The 17,666-nt window shown below is 34.7% G+C and overlaps 1 protein-coding gene across 1 annotated transcript; it reads right to left on the bottom strand.

The window, feature by feature from the left end:
- Positions 1 to 931: 931 nt before the first annotated feature.
- LOC127421577 (uncharacterized) lies at positions 932 to 14,100 on the bottom strand. The gene is made up of 18 exons (XM_051664710.1): positions 13,999 to 14,100; positions 13,854 to 13,916; positions 13,594 to 13,735; positions 13,395 to 13,499; positions 12,910 to 12,993; positions 12,704 to 12,760; positions 12,474 to 12,557; positions 12,066 to 12,158; positions 11,435 to 11,530; positions 11,233 to 11,325; positions 11,024 to 11,110; positions 5,182 to 5,286; positions 4,045 to 4,194; positions 3,834 to 3,941; positions 3,554 to 3,649; positions 2,116 to 2,202; positions 1,734 to 1,829; positions 932 to 1,563 (listed from the first exon to the last, which is right to left on the bottom strand). Exons 2-18 carry the CDS (start codon positions 13,900 to 13,902, stop codon positions 1,494 to 1,496), a joined length of 1,602 nt encoding a protein of 533 aa, XP_051520670.1. The 5' UTR covers positions 13,903 to 13,916; positions 13,999 to 14,100; the 3' UTR covers positions 932 to 1,493.
- Between the last annotated feature and the right edge of the window lie 3,566 nt (positions 14,101 to 17,666).

Below are 17,666 nucleotides of genomic sequence, written 5' to 3'. Positions count from 1 at the left end.
GTTTTGTGTTGCTTGCCACAGTCGCCTTCGGCTTGTTCACTGGGGATATAAATGCAATTATTATTTAATTACTTATTTTTATATATAATGTACAATCATATTTAATCAAACTACACAATGATGACTCTAAGACTTTATAGATATTACAGTTTCATTTTCTGTTAAAGCATGATTTTCTGTAAAGCTGCTTTGAAACGATGTGTGTTGTGAAAAGCTCTATACAAATAAAAATGACAACTCAGAAATCAGAATTTATGCATTTTTTAAAACTATTTTATAAATATATATTTTAAGTCAGAGAATAATCTCTAATATTCTGGGTGGGCATGGGTCTAATTTGGGTGGGCCCGGCCCACCCTTGGCTACGCCACTGCATTGAGAATAGTTTTCTTCTTCTATATTTACTACATATACTGTATATGCATACACACACACACACACAGTGAGGCACAAAGGTTTGAAACCGCATTGAAAATCTGGGATTCAAAATCTAATTTAAATCTGGAAATGAAACAGTAAACATAAGGTTTTAGGATTCTGAAAAATTATAAACAAAGAATTGTCAACACATAAAATGAATGATGTAAAATGAAGAGAAATCCAAAGAAACAGGTTAGTGAAACTGACCATGTAAACTGCTTTGTAAAGGTAAGATTATCTATCATTTATAAAGGAAAAAATATTGAATTTGAGAAATGCAAAATATAATTTATTTTACTATATTGTCTAAAACTTTTGTACCTGTAGTTTGTGTGTGTGTGGCCTTCACCAATTCTCTGATTTTACTGAACTAAAAACGCTTCACTTAAATGACTATTTTTATCAAAAGTATTTTCCTTACATAAAACAATGCCACATTAACAAAAAATTAAAAATAAAACATAAAAAAGGTTATTTATCAATATGTCTTGTTTCAGTATTTATAGTCTCACAATATTCCAAAGACAACATTTGAGTCTTTATTTAAAAAAAAAAAAAACAATTTTATTTTTACTCACAAACTATCAACAGATGAATACACAGCAAGATTGTTATATTAGTTCTTGTTAAACAGAATATTTTCACATTTTTATCAACACTGCAAGCTAAGCATGCATTGAAACCACAATATATTTTGTTTAACAGTTTAGTTTAGTTTCAGTTTAAAATAATTCTATAACATTAAAGCACAATGTTGTTTAGCAGAGTTGAATTTCAAACATTTTAACGTGTTGAGATTCTGGATGATAAGCAATTTGTAAAACTGATCTCTAATGTAATTACATTTTCAATGAAAGTTTTTTGGTGCAAAGGTAAAGGATAACAGTGGAATGAACTGTAAACGTTGATTATTGGTTTTACTTAGTACTTACTAAAGAAATTATATGAATAGTCTCTCAGAGAGAGACTGTCAATATACAGTTTAATACTACCACTGTTAACACATTGCTGGTATGGCTTTGCTTATTACCTGCAAAAGTTAATTTCCTGAGAATATACACTTAAATTAGATTTTATTCCACCAGCAAGTCCCAGGTCTGATGAAGATTCTTGTTTATGCGAAGTGTCGTCCTTTTCATTGCTCTAAAGAAAAACAAACTTGAAATTGATGGTATTTCACATCGATGGTACTTGCAGCATATTGTAGTTTTGATATTTATAACTAACCTTCTATTTACACAAAGAGTGAAAATTATCTACATGACATCTGCATCTTGTAAACAATATTGAACAAAAAAAATAGTAAGTCTTACGCTACAGTGGCATTAATCCTTTCATCAAATTCTTGAGAATTTTCATCAAATTTCTTGAGTTTATCCAGGATCCGGTAAATAAAATTAACAAAGTTCCTTGATAGTAAAAAAAACAAAAAGAAGAAAACAAGTTCTAGTCATATTTGAAAGAATTTGAGTATGCTTTTAAGGTTAAGGTACATAACAAAATGAAAATTATTATACAAAGCATAGTTGTTTAAATAAAATAAAAAACATTTTAAAAAAAATGGAAATCAAGAGTGTCTTTTAACAATAAACCTGAGCAAAATTTCCTGTTTATATTTTCAGATTTAGAATGACATTTTCATAAATATATTAACATATGTCTTTAAAACAATCCCAAGATTTGCTTTTTTCTTACTTTTGTGCTTCTTCAAGCTTCTCTTGGGTCAGTTCTCCACTTTTCATTAACTCATTAATAAAGATGGTCTTCACATCATCCCATTCCCTGTAAAATGTATAAAAATGAGAAATGTTAAAAGTGAATTTGTTCACTAATAAGGAAATAAAAATAATAGAATTTAAAAAGACAGGTCAGATTCTGCATTAAACATTAAGAAAAAAGTTCTAATAAAAAAAAATATATATATATATATATATATATATATATATATATATATATATATATATATATATATATATATATATATATATAATACTATGATATGAAAAAAATAGAAATAATAAATAAAATAAACAATTATGTTTGGGTTCAGCTTTTGATGGTAGCCTAGAATAAAGTTTTTGGATCATGAATACAAATCCTTATTTGTTGATAAACTGTTTGATAAAAAGTGTTATAGCTGTATAATAATACATATGTTATGTATAAATATGTGTTTTTCAACACATGTCAAATGAATGGTTATTTCTGAAAGAAAATGACGTGTGTCTATGTCCTCTCTTTAGGTTAGTAGAAAGGTTTTTTCTACGTTTCTTTTCTAATATTCATTAGTATCCACATTTTTTTATTTTAAGTTGATGCCTTATGACATGAATCATATTTTTGTTTCACATCTTTTCTGAGGCAAACAGTTATGAAGCTTAAGTAATTTTTTACTATAAATTCTCCTCAAAGCCCAATAGGTGGCGATATGCACAAAGAATGCGAATCGGCAAAAACTAAAGAAGAAGAACTCTTAGGAGAGAAGAGTGCGTAGGAGGGCTGTGAAGATTTATCATTAAATAAAATGGACTTAAATATCTATCTGTCTCTCAACCACGCCTACTGTATCATATCTTTTCTGAAGACATGATTTAACCACTGGAGTCATATGGATTACTTTTATGCTGCCTTTGTGCTTTTTTGCACTTCAAAGTTTTGGACCTTGTTGATTTGCATTCTATGGACATTCAGAGCTGAGATATTCTTCTCATAATCATTTGTGTTCAGAAGACAGAAAGTCATACACATCTGGGATGACATAAGGGTGAGTAACTGATGAGAGAATTTTTGATTTTTGAGTGAACTATTCCTTTAAATCATTTAAAATTAGATTTTTAACATTGTTTAACATAGACACTAATAAGAAAGAAAATGGTTAGCTATGTTTCCCTAGCAGAGGGACGTTGCTTTAAAGGTTATGGATTTTGGATAGGATTAGTTGCATTTAATATAATTTGATTGCTTTTTCAACTCAGTTCACAAACTAACAAAAAACATATATAAGAACATGCTAAATTTGAGCCAATTAAATGTCTCATGACATGACATCCCTTTTAGTAATAAAATAAGAGTCAAAATAACAATAAGTCAAAAACAAAAGAGTTATGTTAAGAACATTTAGTTAAAGCCTTACCTTGCTAATTGCTTAAATTCTGCCTCATCAAAATGGCTGTATCCTTCCACAAGGAGACACACTGTCCAAAATTCTATTAGCACTCTCTTAATTAGTCTATAGTAGACAAAACAAGAAGTGGAATAGATTCCACAGATATTATACAGTGTCAAAAACATAAAACATGCCTTTATTGGTAGGTGATAATATAAAATGACAATTTATGCACTACATTTATTTCACTGGTTTAAAACAAACAATGTCACACATTACTTTCACGAAGACTTTAACATTGTCTTACCGCAAAGGTAGAAACAGGTCATTATCTTTTCCTGTGACTTTCTCTTTTTCAATGACAAAATCAAGCAAAAACTTAATACCACGAATTATGCTCTCCCAAAAGGTCTGTCTAAGAGAAGAACAAATACAATTCATTTTCAACTATTTTAAACATTTACAAATAATGTAAATTAAAAAATGCATGTTGCACAGATGTTTTATGTTGTCCTTACTTTGAATAGGATGAATCATTTCCTTCAAGAATAAGGATTATGTTGTTAGCTCTGTTAAGAAACTGATTGACCTGATTGATTCCAAGTCCACTTTCAGACAGCTTTTCATAAACAGGAACCGAGTAAACAACAACAATTTTGAGGATGATCCTGTGATATGTACAGAAAAACAAAAAAAGGGAGGTGTGTTTTTTTATCGTTCATACATTTTGTCATTTAGGGTGCTGTAAGCAATTTTTTTTCATGGAAAATTATGCAAAAAAATGTTCCAACTCCCATAAAGATATTAATGAAATAAATGTCCTGAGATATCTCACCGGTCTCTGTGACAGCTGTTGACTTTGTAAACAGCAAACAAAAATGTGTCAGTGGACACTGTTGTATTTGAAGCAGATCATTGAGGCTATGATTCATAATGTGTCAGTTGAGGGCTCTGTTGTGCAACTGCTGAATTTGACAGCCAAAGGAAAAAACAATGCTGCTCTTTTGCTCAGTTTTGGTCTCAAAATTATCTTTGGAGGGCGGGGTTTTGGAATGAGGGGGCATGGCTTATTCAATGGCTCAGTCACATGAAAGCTTCAGAATGCTAAAATCGCTTACAGCACCTTTAAGTTCTGTAAGATGTCTATAAATATGTCTTAAATATCATTTATTGTAAACATTGTTATTACAGTTGTCTTGGACATTATACAGACACTAATCAGTGTGGATAAAGAACAAAGGTTTTCGGATTTCCAATGCAATGTAATTGTGGGAATTAGGGGTTTTTTTTTTTTTTCTTCTGGAAATATGGACAAAAATGTTTATGACAGCCTGCATTACACAGATATTTTTCAAATCAAATGCTCTCTAGAATGAGAATGTTCCTCCCCCTATTATCATGTGCAATGACTAGAAGCAAAAGCAAATCAACTTTATGCCTGTGATGTAACTAAAGCCTATTGGAAATTTAAAAAAGGGAACAGGCTCATCAATATGTCCTGTCCAAATTTCATGATTAAGATATGATTTACAAACAGCTCTGTCCTTGTCAGAATTAAATTAATTAAATTAATTAAAATCTGTATACAACAGATATGAGGTTACATGTTCAGTTTAGATGTCAATTTAGTGAAATGTGAAACAAATGAGATTTACCAGCTGGTTTTATTGAATCGATCACAACCAAAAACTTCATTTCCACATCTATTAAATCTGAGGCCAAGGCTGTTGAAGAACTGACCAAAATGATGATCAATCCAACTAGAAAAGAAGAGTGATTCACAGTTACCAAGTATATTAGACGAGGAAATAACTGTTTGGCTGAACTTGATTCAATCATGGACAGTGGTTCCACGTGTTTTAAATTAATCTTCAAAAATTAAGCTTCAAATTTCTATGTAATCTCAACACAAATACTTTGTGTAGAGGGAACCTAATTGAATTGGGTAAAACCAACAAAATAAGACATGTCAAATTAACTCAAATAAATATTTTTTTCTTTATGAACTAACAAGTGACAGTGAATGATAGCATTCTAAATACAAAAGAATTACTGGTTGGAAGCATTACAGGGTATACCGTAATAATTATGCTATGGTTAGCAGAGCAATTACTCAAAGAGGAGAGCAATAAAATTCATATATATATACAGATACAGTGCATCCGGAAAGTATTCACAGCGCTTCACTTTTTCCACATTTTGTTATGTTACAGCCTTATTCCAAAATGGATTAAATTCATTATTTTCCTCAAAATTCTACAAACAATACCCCATAATGACAACATGAAAGATTTATAAAAAACAAAAAAAAATAAAAAATAAAAAATCACATGTACATACGAATTCACAGCCTTTGCTCAGTACTTTGTAGAAGCACCTTTGGCACCAATTACAGCCTCAAGTCTTTTTGAGTATGATGCTACAAGCTTGGCACACCTATTTTTGGGCAGTTTCTCCCATTCTTCTTTGCAGGACCTCTCAAGCTCCATCAGGTTGGATGGGGAGCGTCGGTGCACAGCCATTTTCAGATCTCTCCAGAGATGTTCAATCGGGTTCAAGTCTGGGCTCTGGCTGGGCAAGGACATTCACAGAGTTGTCCCGTAGCCACTCCTTTGTTATCTTGGCTGTGTGCTCAGGGTAGTTGTCCTGTTGGAAGATGAACCTTCGCCCCAGTCTGAGGTCCAGAGCGCTCTGGAGCAGGTTTTCATCAAGGATGTCTCTGTACATTGCTGCATTCATCTTTCCCTCGATCCTGACTAGTCTCCCAGTTCCTGCCGCTGAAAAACATCCCCACAGCATGATGCTGCCACCACCATGCTTCACTGCAGGGATGGTATTGGCCAGGTGATGAGCGATGCCTGGTTTCCTCCAGACATGACGCTTGCCATTCAGGCCAAAGAGTTCAATCTTTGTTTCTCATGGTCTGAGAGTCCTTCAGGTGCCTTTTGGCAAACTCCAGGCGGGCTGTCATGTGCCTTTTACTGAGGAGTGGCTTCCGTCTGGCCACTCTACCATACAGGCCTGATTGGTGGAGTGCTGCAGAGATGGTTGTTCTTCTGGAAGGTTCTCCTCTCTCCACAGAGAAATGCTGGAGCTCTGTCAGAATGACCATCAGGTTCTTGGTCACCTCCCTGACTAAGGCCCTTCTCCCCCGATCGCTCAGTTTGGCCAGGCAGCCAGCTCTAGGAAGAGTCCTGGTGGTTCCAAACTTCTTCCATTTATGGATGATGGAGGCCACTGTACTCATTGGGACCTTCAATGCTGCAGAAATGTTTCTGTACCCTTCCCCAGATCTGTGCCTCGATACAATCCTGTCTCGGAGGTCTACAGACAATTCCTTGGACTTCATGGCTTGGTTTGTGCTCTAACATGCACTGTTAACTGTGGGACCTTATATAGACAGGTGTGTGCCTTTCTTAATCATGTCCAATCAACTGAATTTACCACAGGTGGACTCCAATCAAGTTGTAGAAACATCTCAAGGATGATCAGTGGAAACAGGATGCACCTGAGCTCAATTTTGAGTGTCATGGTAAAGGCTGTGAATACTTTTTTCAAAAAAACTTCTTTCACATTGTCATTATGGGGTATTGTTTGTAGAATTTTGAGGAAAATAATGAATTTAATCCATTTTGGAATGAGGCAGTAACATAACAAAATGTGGAAAAAGTGAAGCGCTGTGAATACTTTCCGGATGCACTGTATGTATATATATATATATATATATATATATATATATATATATATATATATATATATACAGTGCTTTCAGAAAGTATTCAGACCCCTTCATTTTTTTATGATTTTTATGTTAGTTCCGATCCTTGAATCTGATTGGACGAGAGATGTTCCATGAGTACTGATGGTCTCACACCATCAGCAATCGGACGCTTCATTTTCATTTTCATTTTCATTTTTTATGAAATTTATGTATGCTAAAATGTTTTAAATTATTATTATTTCACATCAATCTACACTCCATACCCCATAACTTTGCATATTTATTAAAAAGAAAAAACTGAAATAGCACACTGACATAAGTATTCAGACCCTTCACTCAGTACTTAGTTGAAGCACCTTTGGCAGCGATTGCATCCTCAAGTCTTTTTGGGTATGATGTGACAAGCTTTGCACAACTGGATTTGGGGATTTTTCTCATTCTTCTCTGCAGATCCTCTCAAGCTCTGTCAAGTTGGATGGGGACCGTCTGTGGGCAGCCATTTTAAGGTCTCTCCAGAGATGTTCGATTGGGTTCAAGTCCGGGCTCTGGCTGAGCCACTCAAGGACATTCACAGAGTTGTCCCTAAGCCTCACTTATGTTGTATTGGCTGTGTGCTTAGGGGCATTGTCCTGTTGGAAGATGAACCTTTGGCTCAGTCTGAGGTCCTGAAAAACACCCCCATAGCATGATGCTACCACCATGCTTTACAGTTGGGATGGTATTGCGCAGGTGTCAAGTGGTGCCTGGTTTCCTCCAGACATGACGCTTGGAATTTAAGCCAAGCAGTTCAATCTTCATTTCATCAGACCAGAGAATCTTGTTTCTCACAGTCTGAGAGTCCTTTAGGTGCTTTTCCATGTGTCTTGAACTGAGGAGAGGCTTCCGTCTGGCTACTCTGCCATAAAGCCCAGATGGGTGGCGAGTTGCAGTAATGGTTGTCCTTCTGCACGTTTCTACCATCTCCACGCATGATCTCTGGAACTCAACCAGAGCGACCATCGGGTTCTTGGTCACCTCTCTTACCAAGGCCCTTCTCCCCTGATTGCTCAGTTTGGCTGGGTGGCTGCTTCCATTTAAGAATTATGGAGGCCACTGTGCTCTTTTTTTTTGTAGCCTTCCCCAGATCTGTGCCTTGACACTGAGCTCTGCAGGCAGTTACTTTGACCTCATGGCTTGGTTTTTGCTCTGATATGTATTTTCAGCTGTGAGACCTTACAGTGTATAGACAGGTGAGTGCCTTTCCAAATCATGTCCAATCAAGTGAATTTGCCACAGGTGGACTCCAGTCAAAGTATAGAAACATCTCAAAGATGAAACAGAGAAATGGGATGAACCTGAGCTAAATTTCAAGTGTCATAGCAAGGGGCATGAATACTTATGTCAATGTGATATTTCAGTTTTTTTCTTTTTAATAAATTTGCAAAGTTATCAAAAATCATTTTATTTCTTTGTCATTATGAGGCATGGAAGGTAGATTGATGTGAAAAAAAATAATTTAAAACATTTTAGCATAAGGCTGCAACATAACAAAATGTGAAAAAAAATTAATACTTTATGAATGCACTGTATTTATATATATATATATATATATATATATATATATATATATATATTTAAGCAATATCACACGAGCAAGGGTGCGATATGGTGTGATGCGGCCTTGTGCCTGCGGCCAAATCACAGCAGTGCTGATTTAGGGCCATATCGCACACATTGTAAGTGTGATATTGCTTATATATAACAGTTCAATGAACAAGTAAATGTAAAAAAATTTTGTTGGAAAAACGGAGTACGGTCATAAAAAACACATTTGTGCATGGAACTACTTTCTTACGCCACGGATCAGAATCTGCCATTGCTAGTTCAAAACAAATGATGCGTCCAAGCCTCTGTTTGTAATTCAAAAATGTCACTTTAGAATTAGTATCATGGCTTGGGCTGTTTTTGTATTGGAGAAACAAGGATGTGTGTGTGTGTGTGAGAGAGAGAGAGAGAGGGAGAGAGAGAGAGAGAGAGAGAGAGAGATGGAGCATGTGCGATCACATGTTGATGATGCTATAGTCTGTTATGCCGCCCACACACTATCAAAGTTGTCGGATTGCTGTTCTTTTCACACTACACAATTGTCTGTCTGTATCTTGAAGTTGCTATGGTGTGCACATTACACGAGGGATCGGCGACAGGGGGTCACACATTACAAAATATTTCACTAGGAAGAATCCCTGACAACTCTTGTTTGGTCTCCAAACTACGTTTCACAACAAAACGCACGTGAGAAGTGATACAGGAAATTACGTAAGATGATGCGTGAGACAGGACAAGTTGATTGTGTGCTGATTTGCAGCGGAAAACCAAAAAAGAAAAGAATATGGAGGAGATAATGGTTGGGGAGATGCGGGCAGCAAGGATTTTCTGTTGTGCAGAAAGAGTTGGAGGTAAATAAATAATTTTGCAATGAACGCAGGTAGCTGCCTGCTGTCATTGTGGTTTGAAAAGGACATGTTTGTGCTTTGTTTTTGTTTCAAATAATTGAAAAGCTTATGTGTATGTGAATTTATTCTGATACAAACTCTATTTAAGCCAATTTATTCTGATAAAAAGTATATTATTGTGCTCACTATACAAATAGATGCATGATAAGACTGGGTTCAGGGAGCAGCTGCGGATGACACATCAAAACACATTTCACACTGCAGGACTTGGAGTCGCAGACAGGTCTAGATATTTAACTTGCTAAACAGCTCTCGGGCAACTGCGACGCATCGGCGCATCTCTCAGATCTAGTCTTTGAAAATTCACACATAGCGATCGTTGCTCATGGGAGCGAGCACCCATTTGCCTCTGATTTCGGTCTTTTGTCAGCGATCTCCATTAACTGTCGGCAAGTGGAAAATCAGGGCTAAAGTCATGTAGTGTAAACTCGGTATTAGTCAGCTTTCTGAAGATAATGTCATTTTTGTGAAATTCATCCTATTTTCTCAGTGGAAAAATAGCCGTCCAAGTGGGAGTATTCCTCCCTATTTCGCTGTAGCTGGTGCGCAAGAGTCTTTCACTATCGAAATCACAATCTCCTCCACCACTTTGAACAGTATTTTCTCTCCAATGTGGAAACTCCGGTAAGAGGTAAGTGCCTTGAGTTTGTGTAATTAGTCAGTCTGTTTTGTTGTGTTCTGTGATGAGTCTTAATGCTGAAGTTGTTAGTTTAAAGCCGTTTAATGCTATTTCCTAGCTTTAGTAGTGTAGTATTAATACGAGCGATCACGGAGTGCTGTTGAATGTAAACACTGAGTGATGCTGACTCACATCACCAACTGGCTCATATTACACACAAAAATGGTCTTTTGCCTCCACCTGCTGGCTAAAATATGTAATGTCACAATATTAAATGTAAAGAGACAGATATCTCTTAACACATCTGCACTGCTCTTACACTTTAGTGTAGAACAGCACAAACACAAGCGGAGTGATATGCACAGTGGATGCGTCCGATTGCTGATGGTGTGAGACCATCAGTACTCATGGAACATCTCTCGTCCAATCAGATTCAAGGATCGGAACTAACTGATGCATATATCTATATATATAAACATTTAACCTAACGATAGTTAAAATAATTTTTTTTTTTGTGTGCTGTCCTGGAGGAAAAACATCAGATATTTACAATTTAAGATAAAGGAAAACATGTACTTTCTGTGCCATTAGAGTCACCAAATGGAATTAAAAAAATAAAAATAAGGTTTCTCAAACACTCGCCACATCTGCCATATCTTTCTTACTTTAAAGCTTCATGCCATGTATTTGGATCGATAAGCACATGATACTTTTCATTTGTGTTTTTCAACTCTGTTAGTTCCGACCATCGCCTGAAACACACAAAATATTGTTTTTTATTTTATGATAAATTAATTATATCTAAACTATGTAATATCTTTCATTAAAATACAAATACATTAGTACATTTTGAGCATTGAAATGTAAGTCTTACTTCATGGAATCTAAGTACTCCGTATTGAATGACACACTTTCAGTTTGTTCCAAACATTTATCCCAGTAAAAATCAATCAGTCTAGATGCAGTTCTAAGAAATGAACAGAAAGGACAAAATATATTTAGAGATGTCCTTTAAACATTAAAAAGTACAATATTCAAGCTTGGTTACTGGAATTAATATTAATAAATGTTCTTACCTTAATGATACAAGAAAATCATTCTTTTCTTTTTGCCTCTCTGTGGCTGAAATTTCATTGGCCTTTTCTCTAACTTGATTCATCACCATCTGCACACTTTATAGGAGACAATGGGTGGCTAAAATTACAATTTATGAATTAATTCTTGTCATTTGTCAGTGTGTGTATTTTAAAATGTGGACAGCAGCTTAATGGGATAGTTCACTCATAAATTACAATTCTGTCATGATTTACTCACTCCCATGTTGTTGCAAACCATTATGACTTACTTTCTTCTGTGGCACACAAAAGGAGATTTTAGGTAGAATATTAGTGTCAGTAACCATTCATTTTCAATGTATGGTAAAAAGATGCAATGAAAGTGACTGAGGCTATCATCTCCTTTTGTGTTTTACATGGGTTTGGAATAACGTAAGGGTGAGTATATGATGACAGATTTTACATTTTTGAGTGAACTATCCCTTTAAGCAGTATTCAACATTTACACTGGGGATTTCAAAGTGTGTGATAGAGAATAATATAAAATGATTTAAGATTAAGAGGTAGTTAAAAACAGCAGATATATCTCAGGTGTCATTGAATTGAGTCAGTTTGTCACTGCTCTTGAGCATGGTTTTAAAACAGGTCTTACTCCAGATGAAGTTCGTTGAAATCTACTTTTCTCATTTCTAAAACAATATTCACTGCAGCATTGAGCAAATTCACTAGCTGGGATTTCACCACCCTGTTAAATAGCAAAAAGAAAAAGAAAAGAAAAAGGAATGTCATCTTTTAAAATAAAAATGTCACCTGGCATAATCATTATTTGTTCTATAATCGTCGACAAAGTGTTGGTTCAAGGAGTAATTATGTAAAAATTGAACATGAAGACCCTACAGGGAAAACTATAAACGGTAAATGGACAAAAGCATCATGTTTTGGTAATAATTAAAACAATTACCATTACAGATTAAAGTTGCTTACAGCCTATTGCTAATTATATCTGGTGAAATTTAACATAAAAAAAAAAGTACAAATATAAGGTGTAGTGAGGTCATACGCCTTGGCCAGAAGGTAACTGAAGAAATCCATGGGTTTACTGTAAATCGGAGGGGCTCCTGGAAGGTAGTTTGACTCCACATGTCTAGGTGAATAAATTATATTATGGTAGAGTTATGGAAAATCCATTGGATGCACAGACAGATAAACATGTTCAATGGGCAAACATATCTAATACAAGAGCTTTGTCAAAGCAATAATGTCAAATGTCCCACAGCAAAACGTGCTTACGTCCAAAACTCCACCACTGTCTCATTTTTAAAGGTCCCACGATAAATGTTCATGTATCTGTTAACAGAAGTTTTCATGGGTTATATGTTAGTCATGGGTTTTGGGGATCTGGTTAAAAGAAAATGAAGTCCTTTAACACCTTTACTAATTAGGTTGTTTTATACATGTATTGGGTAAATGGGGTTCTCTGAGAATGGACATCTTACGGAAAGAAAAAGTTGTCAGTGACCTCCCTGATCATTGCACCACTCATAAGATCTTCAGAGAACGATAGCAATGTGCGATATGTCCTGTGAAACAAAAATCATAAATCACAAAAAATCCTCTATAGTTGAAATAATATACACTTGTTCTTTATTCATAAGGCTTCTAACATTTCAATTCAGAATAATGTATTATTAATAGTTACATTTGTTTGCTTGGTGTGTGACTTTTTTTTATTATTATTTATTTAAAAGGGTGTTTAAAGGATCTCCAGAGAGTCCACTGAAGTGGCACCAAAATGGCACCATGAGTATCTTTTAATACGTATGAGTGTATGTTTACATGGGCAATGAACATGTATTAACCACCCTAGACAGAGTAACAGTTGAATAAGGAAACATTTTAACTGGTTTGACTTTGTTAAAATGTGATAACTTTAAGAAACATAAATTATAAACAGCACATTTTGATCAGTGAACAGACTTACTGTGGTAACAAATCTGAATGGTTTATGCTGTCTTTAGTTCTATCAATATCATTGATTTTTTGTGCAAAATCTCTTAAGGTTTTCAGGTATTCTTGGATAGCAATCCTTGAAAACACAGAAAAAGGTTGTCAAAAAGGCGCTGAGCTTAAACATTAAGGTCAAGTATTAATCATAAAGGTACATTCACTGCGGGTCTTACCTAGATTTTCGAAACTTGAGATCTCGCACGATTTTCTCTGTAGCATTTTTTACTTTATCCAGGAAGTTTAAAAAGACTACAGTCCCAGAGTTGATTACTTTTTTTCTTAAGTCTTTATATGATGTGTCAGAACTCTGCACGCCTTTAATACAGACAGAATCAACTACAGAGAACTAGAATATTGACTAACTACCACAAATGACAATGTTAAGAGAACATTTTAAAAATTGTTAAATAAATATAAAATAATATTACCGTACCATAACAGAGAAATGCCGTTAGGCTTATAATGGCCAGGATCTTATTCATGATACTGTTTTACCCTAAGAGAGAGAGAAAAAGATGTATAAGTACTAAACAGTACTAGATGAATTCACAAAATTAAAATTTCTGTCCCACACTTACCTTTTTTAGGTCCTTGAATATCTGTGCATTCACAACTAAGTGTCTCTCTCAGTCTGACTCTTGGATGGTAAATCATTTTTATTGGTCATTACAGAGTCAACTGGTCTGACAATCTATTTGAGTTCACTCCTAGAGTCCACAGTAAATTTGTATACATTTCAACACTGACTTCAAGGGCAGACTAGTAACATGTTGGGACCAAATAAACATTTATCTGTTAATATTAAAGAGTTTTGTCTATAGATTCTTACTGATACTTTTATTTTTGTATTATTTTTTTTACCTTTTACAAAACACGTATATCTTACAGTATTAACTTAATTGCAATTGGCCAAAGGTAAATATGTACTACTTCCTTTTTTGTAATGTCTTTATCATTTCCTGATGGAGAATGTATGAAAAGTAATTTTGCACATGATCTCCATTCTCTTGCTCCTCATATTTATTTCAATGTGAGCAAGACAAAATTTCAAATGGTAATGCATGTTGCATTCAGACTGAAGTGACTTCAGAGTTCATACAGGTATCACTGAATGAAAATCCAGGATGCAAGTAGGCTACTTTTTTTTTAGCACCAAATAGTAATTTTCATGGACTTCATACAAGTGTGAGAACTCAGTGCTTTCATATAATTCAGTTTCCAATTTGTATTACAAGTAACATGAAAGGTATTTACTAGTCGAAAACTCGTAATTATAGTAATTCCGATATGGCGTCATTTATAATTGTATAAAAGAACCAGCCAGGAAAAAGTAATATACTATATCATGTTTGAAAGCATTTTTTCTAATTCATCTTTATCACATTTTAGCTTTATAAAAATGTGCAAATTCTACATTCTGTCAATTAATATTGTCATGAAATTGCATACAGTATATAATAATATGAGCTATTACTGTTTAAAATAATGTGTAAACTATAAGTATTTACATTGAGTTTACAATCTTTTTTATAACAAGCAATAAAATTGTAACATCTCTTAAAGAATAGTGGCAGTTCAGGGAGAATCTCACAGAAGTGTTTCAGTTCAGTGCACATTAACGAGATGAGTCGCACGGCTTATGTACCGCATCCATGTTATGTGTGATTGTAATTAATGTTTCTTTTTACTTTTTGATAAACAACTGACTTTAAAGAACTGCGACAATATTAAAAGACAAATTATTCAATGAATGTGGAGTGCGTCTTTTCTTTGATGGACACACATTACATGGAGGAAACGTTCCATATAAATTTTAAGCACTACTAAGCACTTTTCACAAATCAAATCATTCTTGAGTTTTTTTATAGCATTTTTATAGAGATTATCCAGAGTAGTTACACTTTAAAAAAAAATTACCTATGTAAACAAAACAAAAATTAAGAGCTCAAGCACCAACAATAAAATATAAATCACTACCAGCAACCATAGCCAATGAAGGGAGAAAAGTAATATAACCCAAGGACAACATTAAAGCGGAGAAGTTCACTAACATCTTATGCTTCCTGAAGACCATCACAGCTCTCAAATATACTGTAACATATTATCCACAGAGCTATCAACATAGTCCAGATAAGGTGTCCATATCTGTTTGAATGTGTCTGTAGAAGAATGTATGGTGCTCGTCAAAAATTCCATTGGGATAAGCTCTTTCACGAGCCTAAGCCACTTTTTAGTTGAGGGGGATTTTCTCTTCAATCCAAGACATCAAGATGTTTTTTTTCATGCTGCTAAGGTTAAGATATGAAAAAGTCTCCTGTGATATTTATTCAAAATTCTCTAATTTGGAAGGCCCAAAATAAGTGAGACTGGATCAAGATCTAAATCTGAGTCCAAAATATTCCCAATGTAATGTACAGTTTTACTCCAATACATCTGAATCTTGTGACATGACCAAAAACAATGAATATAATTACCGATTGGTGTTTTACACTTTGAACAAAAGCGGGAAGAGTCTTGAATCCATTTTGTTTCTAATATACAGTAATGGGTAATATGTAGGCGATGTATTATTTTAAGCTGAAGTGCTTGTGCCCTATTGCACACAGGTATTTGTTTAGCATGATTGATTTAAATTGATTCCCAGTCCTCATCCGAGATATTAACTGTCAGGTCATTTTCACACATCCTCCGAAGATTTTCTGTCTCCTGAGGAGACGGAGCTTAATGTAGCATTGAGACGTGTTCAAGTATTACCTTCTCTAAATCAGATACACAGATGTCAGTGTATGTCTACAAAGTGTTATTTATTTATTATTTTTTTATAAAAAGCCTCTGAGCTGCAAGTACCTGAACAAATTCTGTCTAGGCAGGTTGAATCTAGTAGATAACTACTCAATAAGTGTAGAGCTCTCAAAAAAATCATTTACCCTTACAATACCTAAAGTACTCCATCCATTAAAACCATTATCAGTTACTCCAGGGGGGAAATCAGAATGGTTTTGTATTGGTGTGAGGGCTGATGTAAAACGTAACCTGCCCTCCAATTTATGAGACTGCGACCAAGCCTTGAGGGTATTCTGTATTACTGGACTATCATTAAGACTTTTTGTTTTAGTAGAATTATTAATGAACAACAGGTTCTGAAGAGGGCATTGAGATTGTGAAGCTTCAAGATCAAAACAAATGGAGCTGGGATAATTGTTTAACCATACTGCAGGAAAGTGAAGCTGACATGCAATTTGATACCACCTTACATTTGGAACATCAAGACCACCCTTATGACTGGAAAGCTGTAATTTGGCCATTTTCAACTTTGGTTTCTTTTTACTCCTTATGAAACCAGACAGCCAGCTGTTAAGTTCTTTCATAACTTTGCCTGAAAGCAAAATTGGTAGCATCATCAAAGGATACAACAAAGGAGGCAAAACGTTCATCTTAATTAATGCAATTCTCCCCATCCACGACAAAGGAAGAGCATTCCACCTCTGAAATCACTATGAATTTTCTCCAAAAGAGGAACAAAATTATGTTTAAACATAAGTTGGACTGTAGGGGTTATATGAAGCATTAAATAAGTAAAGCCTGACGCAGAACACATAAAAGGGAGAGAAGAAAGCATCTGTGTTTCTGAAATGAGATTGCCTAAGGTAAAGCAACAGATTTTGTAAAATGTATCCTGTATCCTGAAAATACCCCGAATGACATTACTGATACTGATGTATTTGGATCAGACAAAAAAAGCAAAACATCATCCACGTAAAGAGTAATCTTGTGTTGTCTGCCATTTATTGCCACTCTGATTATCGGGTCACATCTTATCACTTCCGCTGAAGGCTCAAGGGCAAGAGCAACCTGTAGCGGAGAGAGAGGGCAACACTATCTTGTGCCCCTCCCCAGAAAAACAAAAAACAAAAAAACAAACCCTCTGTGATCATTCTTGAATTTCTAATCCCTTGAATTCCTATTTTCAGAAAATACAACCAAGAAAAGATAAGAGGTATTATGTCCTAATTCCTTCACAGGGCAGATAAACTAAATTACTAATTTAATTTTAAACCATATCTTTCAAATGTGTCTATAATGGTCATACATGCACTTTTTCTGACCTCATTGTACTTAGTAAGATAGTACATTCCTGGGTGGGGGGGAAGAAAGAGAGAGAGAGAGAGAGAGAGAGAGAGAGAGAGAAAGAGAGAGAAAGAGAGACAAGCCACCATTTGCTCTTTAACTTTTGCTTCAGTGAACT

The sequence above is a fragment of the Myxocyprinus asiaticus genome, chromosome 30, assembly GCF_019703515.2.
Source record: "Myxocyprinus asiaticus isolate MX2 ecotype Aquarium Trade chromosome 30, UBuf_Myxa_2, whole genome shotgun sequence".
Classification (NCBI taxonomy): Eukaryota; Metazoa; Chordata; class Actinopteri; order Cypriniformes; family Catostomidae; genus Myxocyprinus; species Myxocyprinus asiaticus.
Note: the sequence above shows the minus strand (reverse complement) of the source record. Positions and strands in the feature narration are given on the sequence as shown.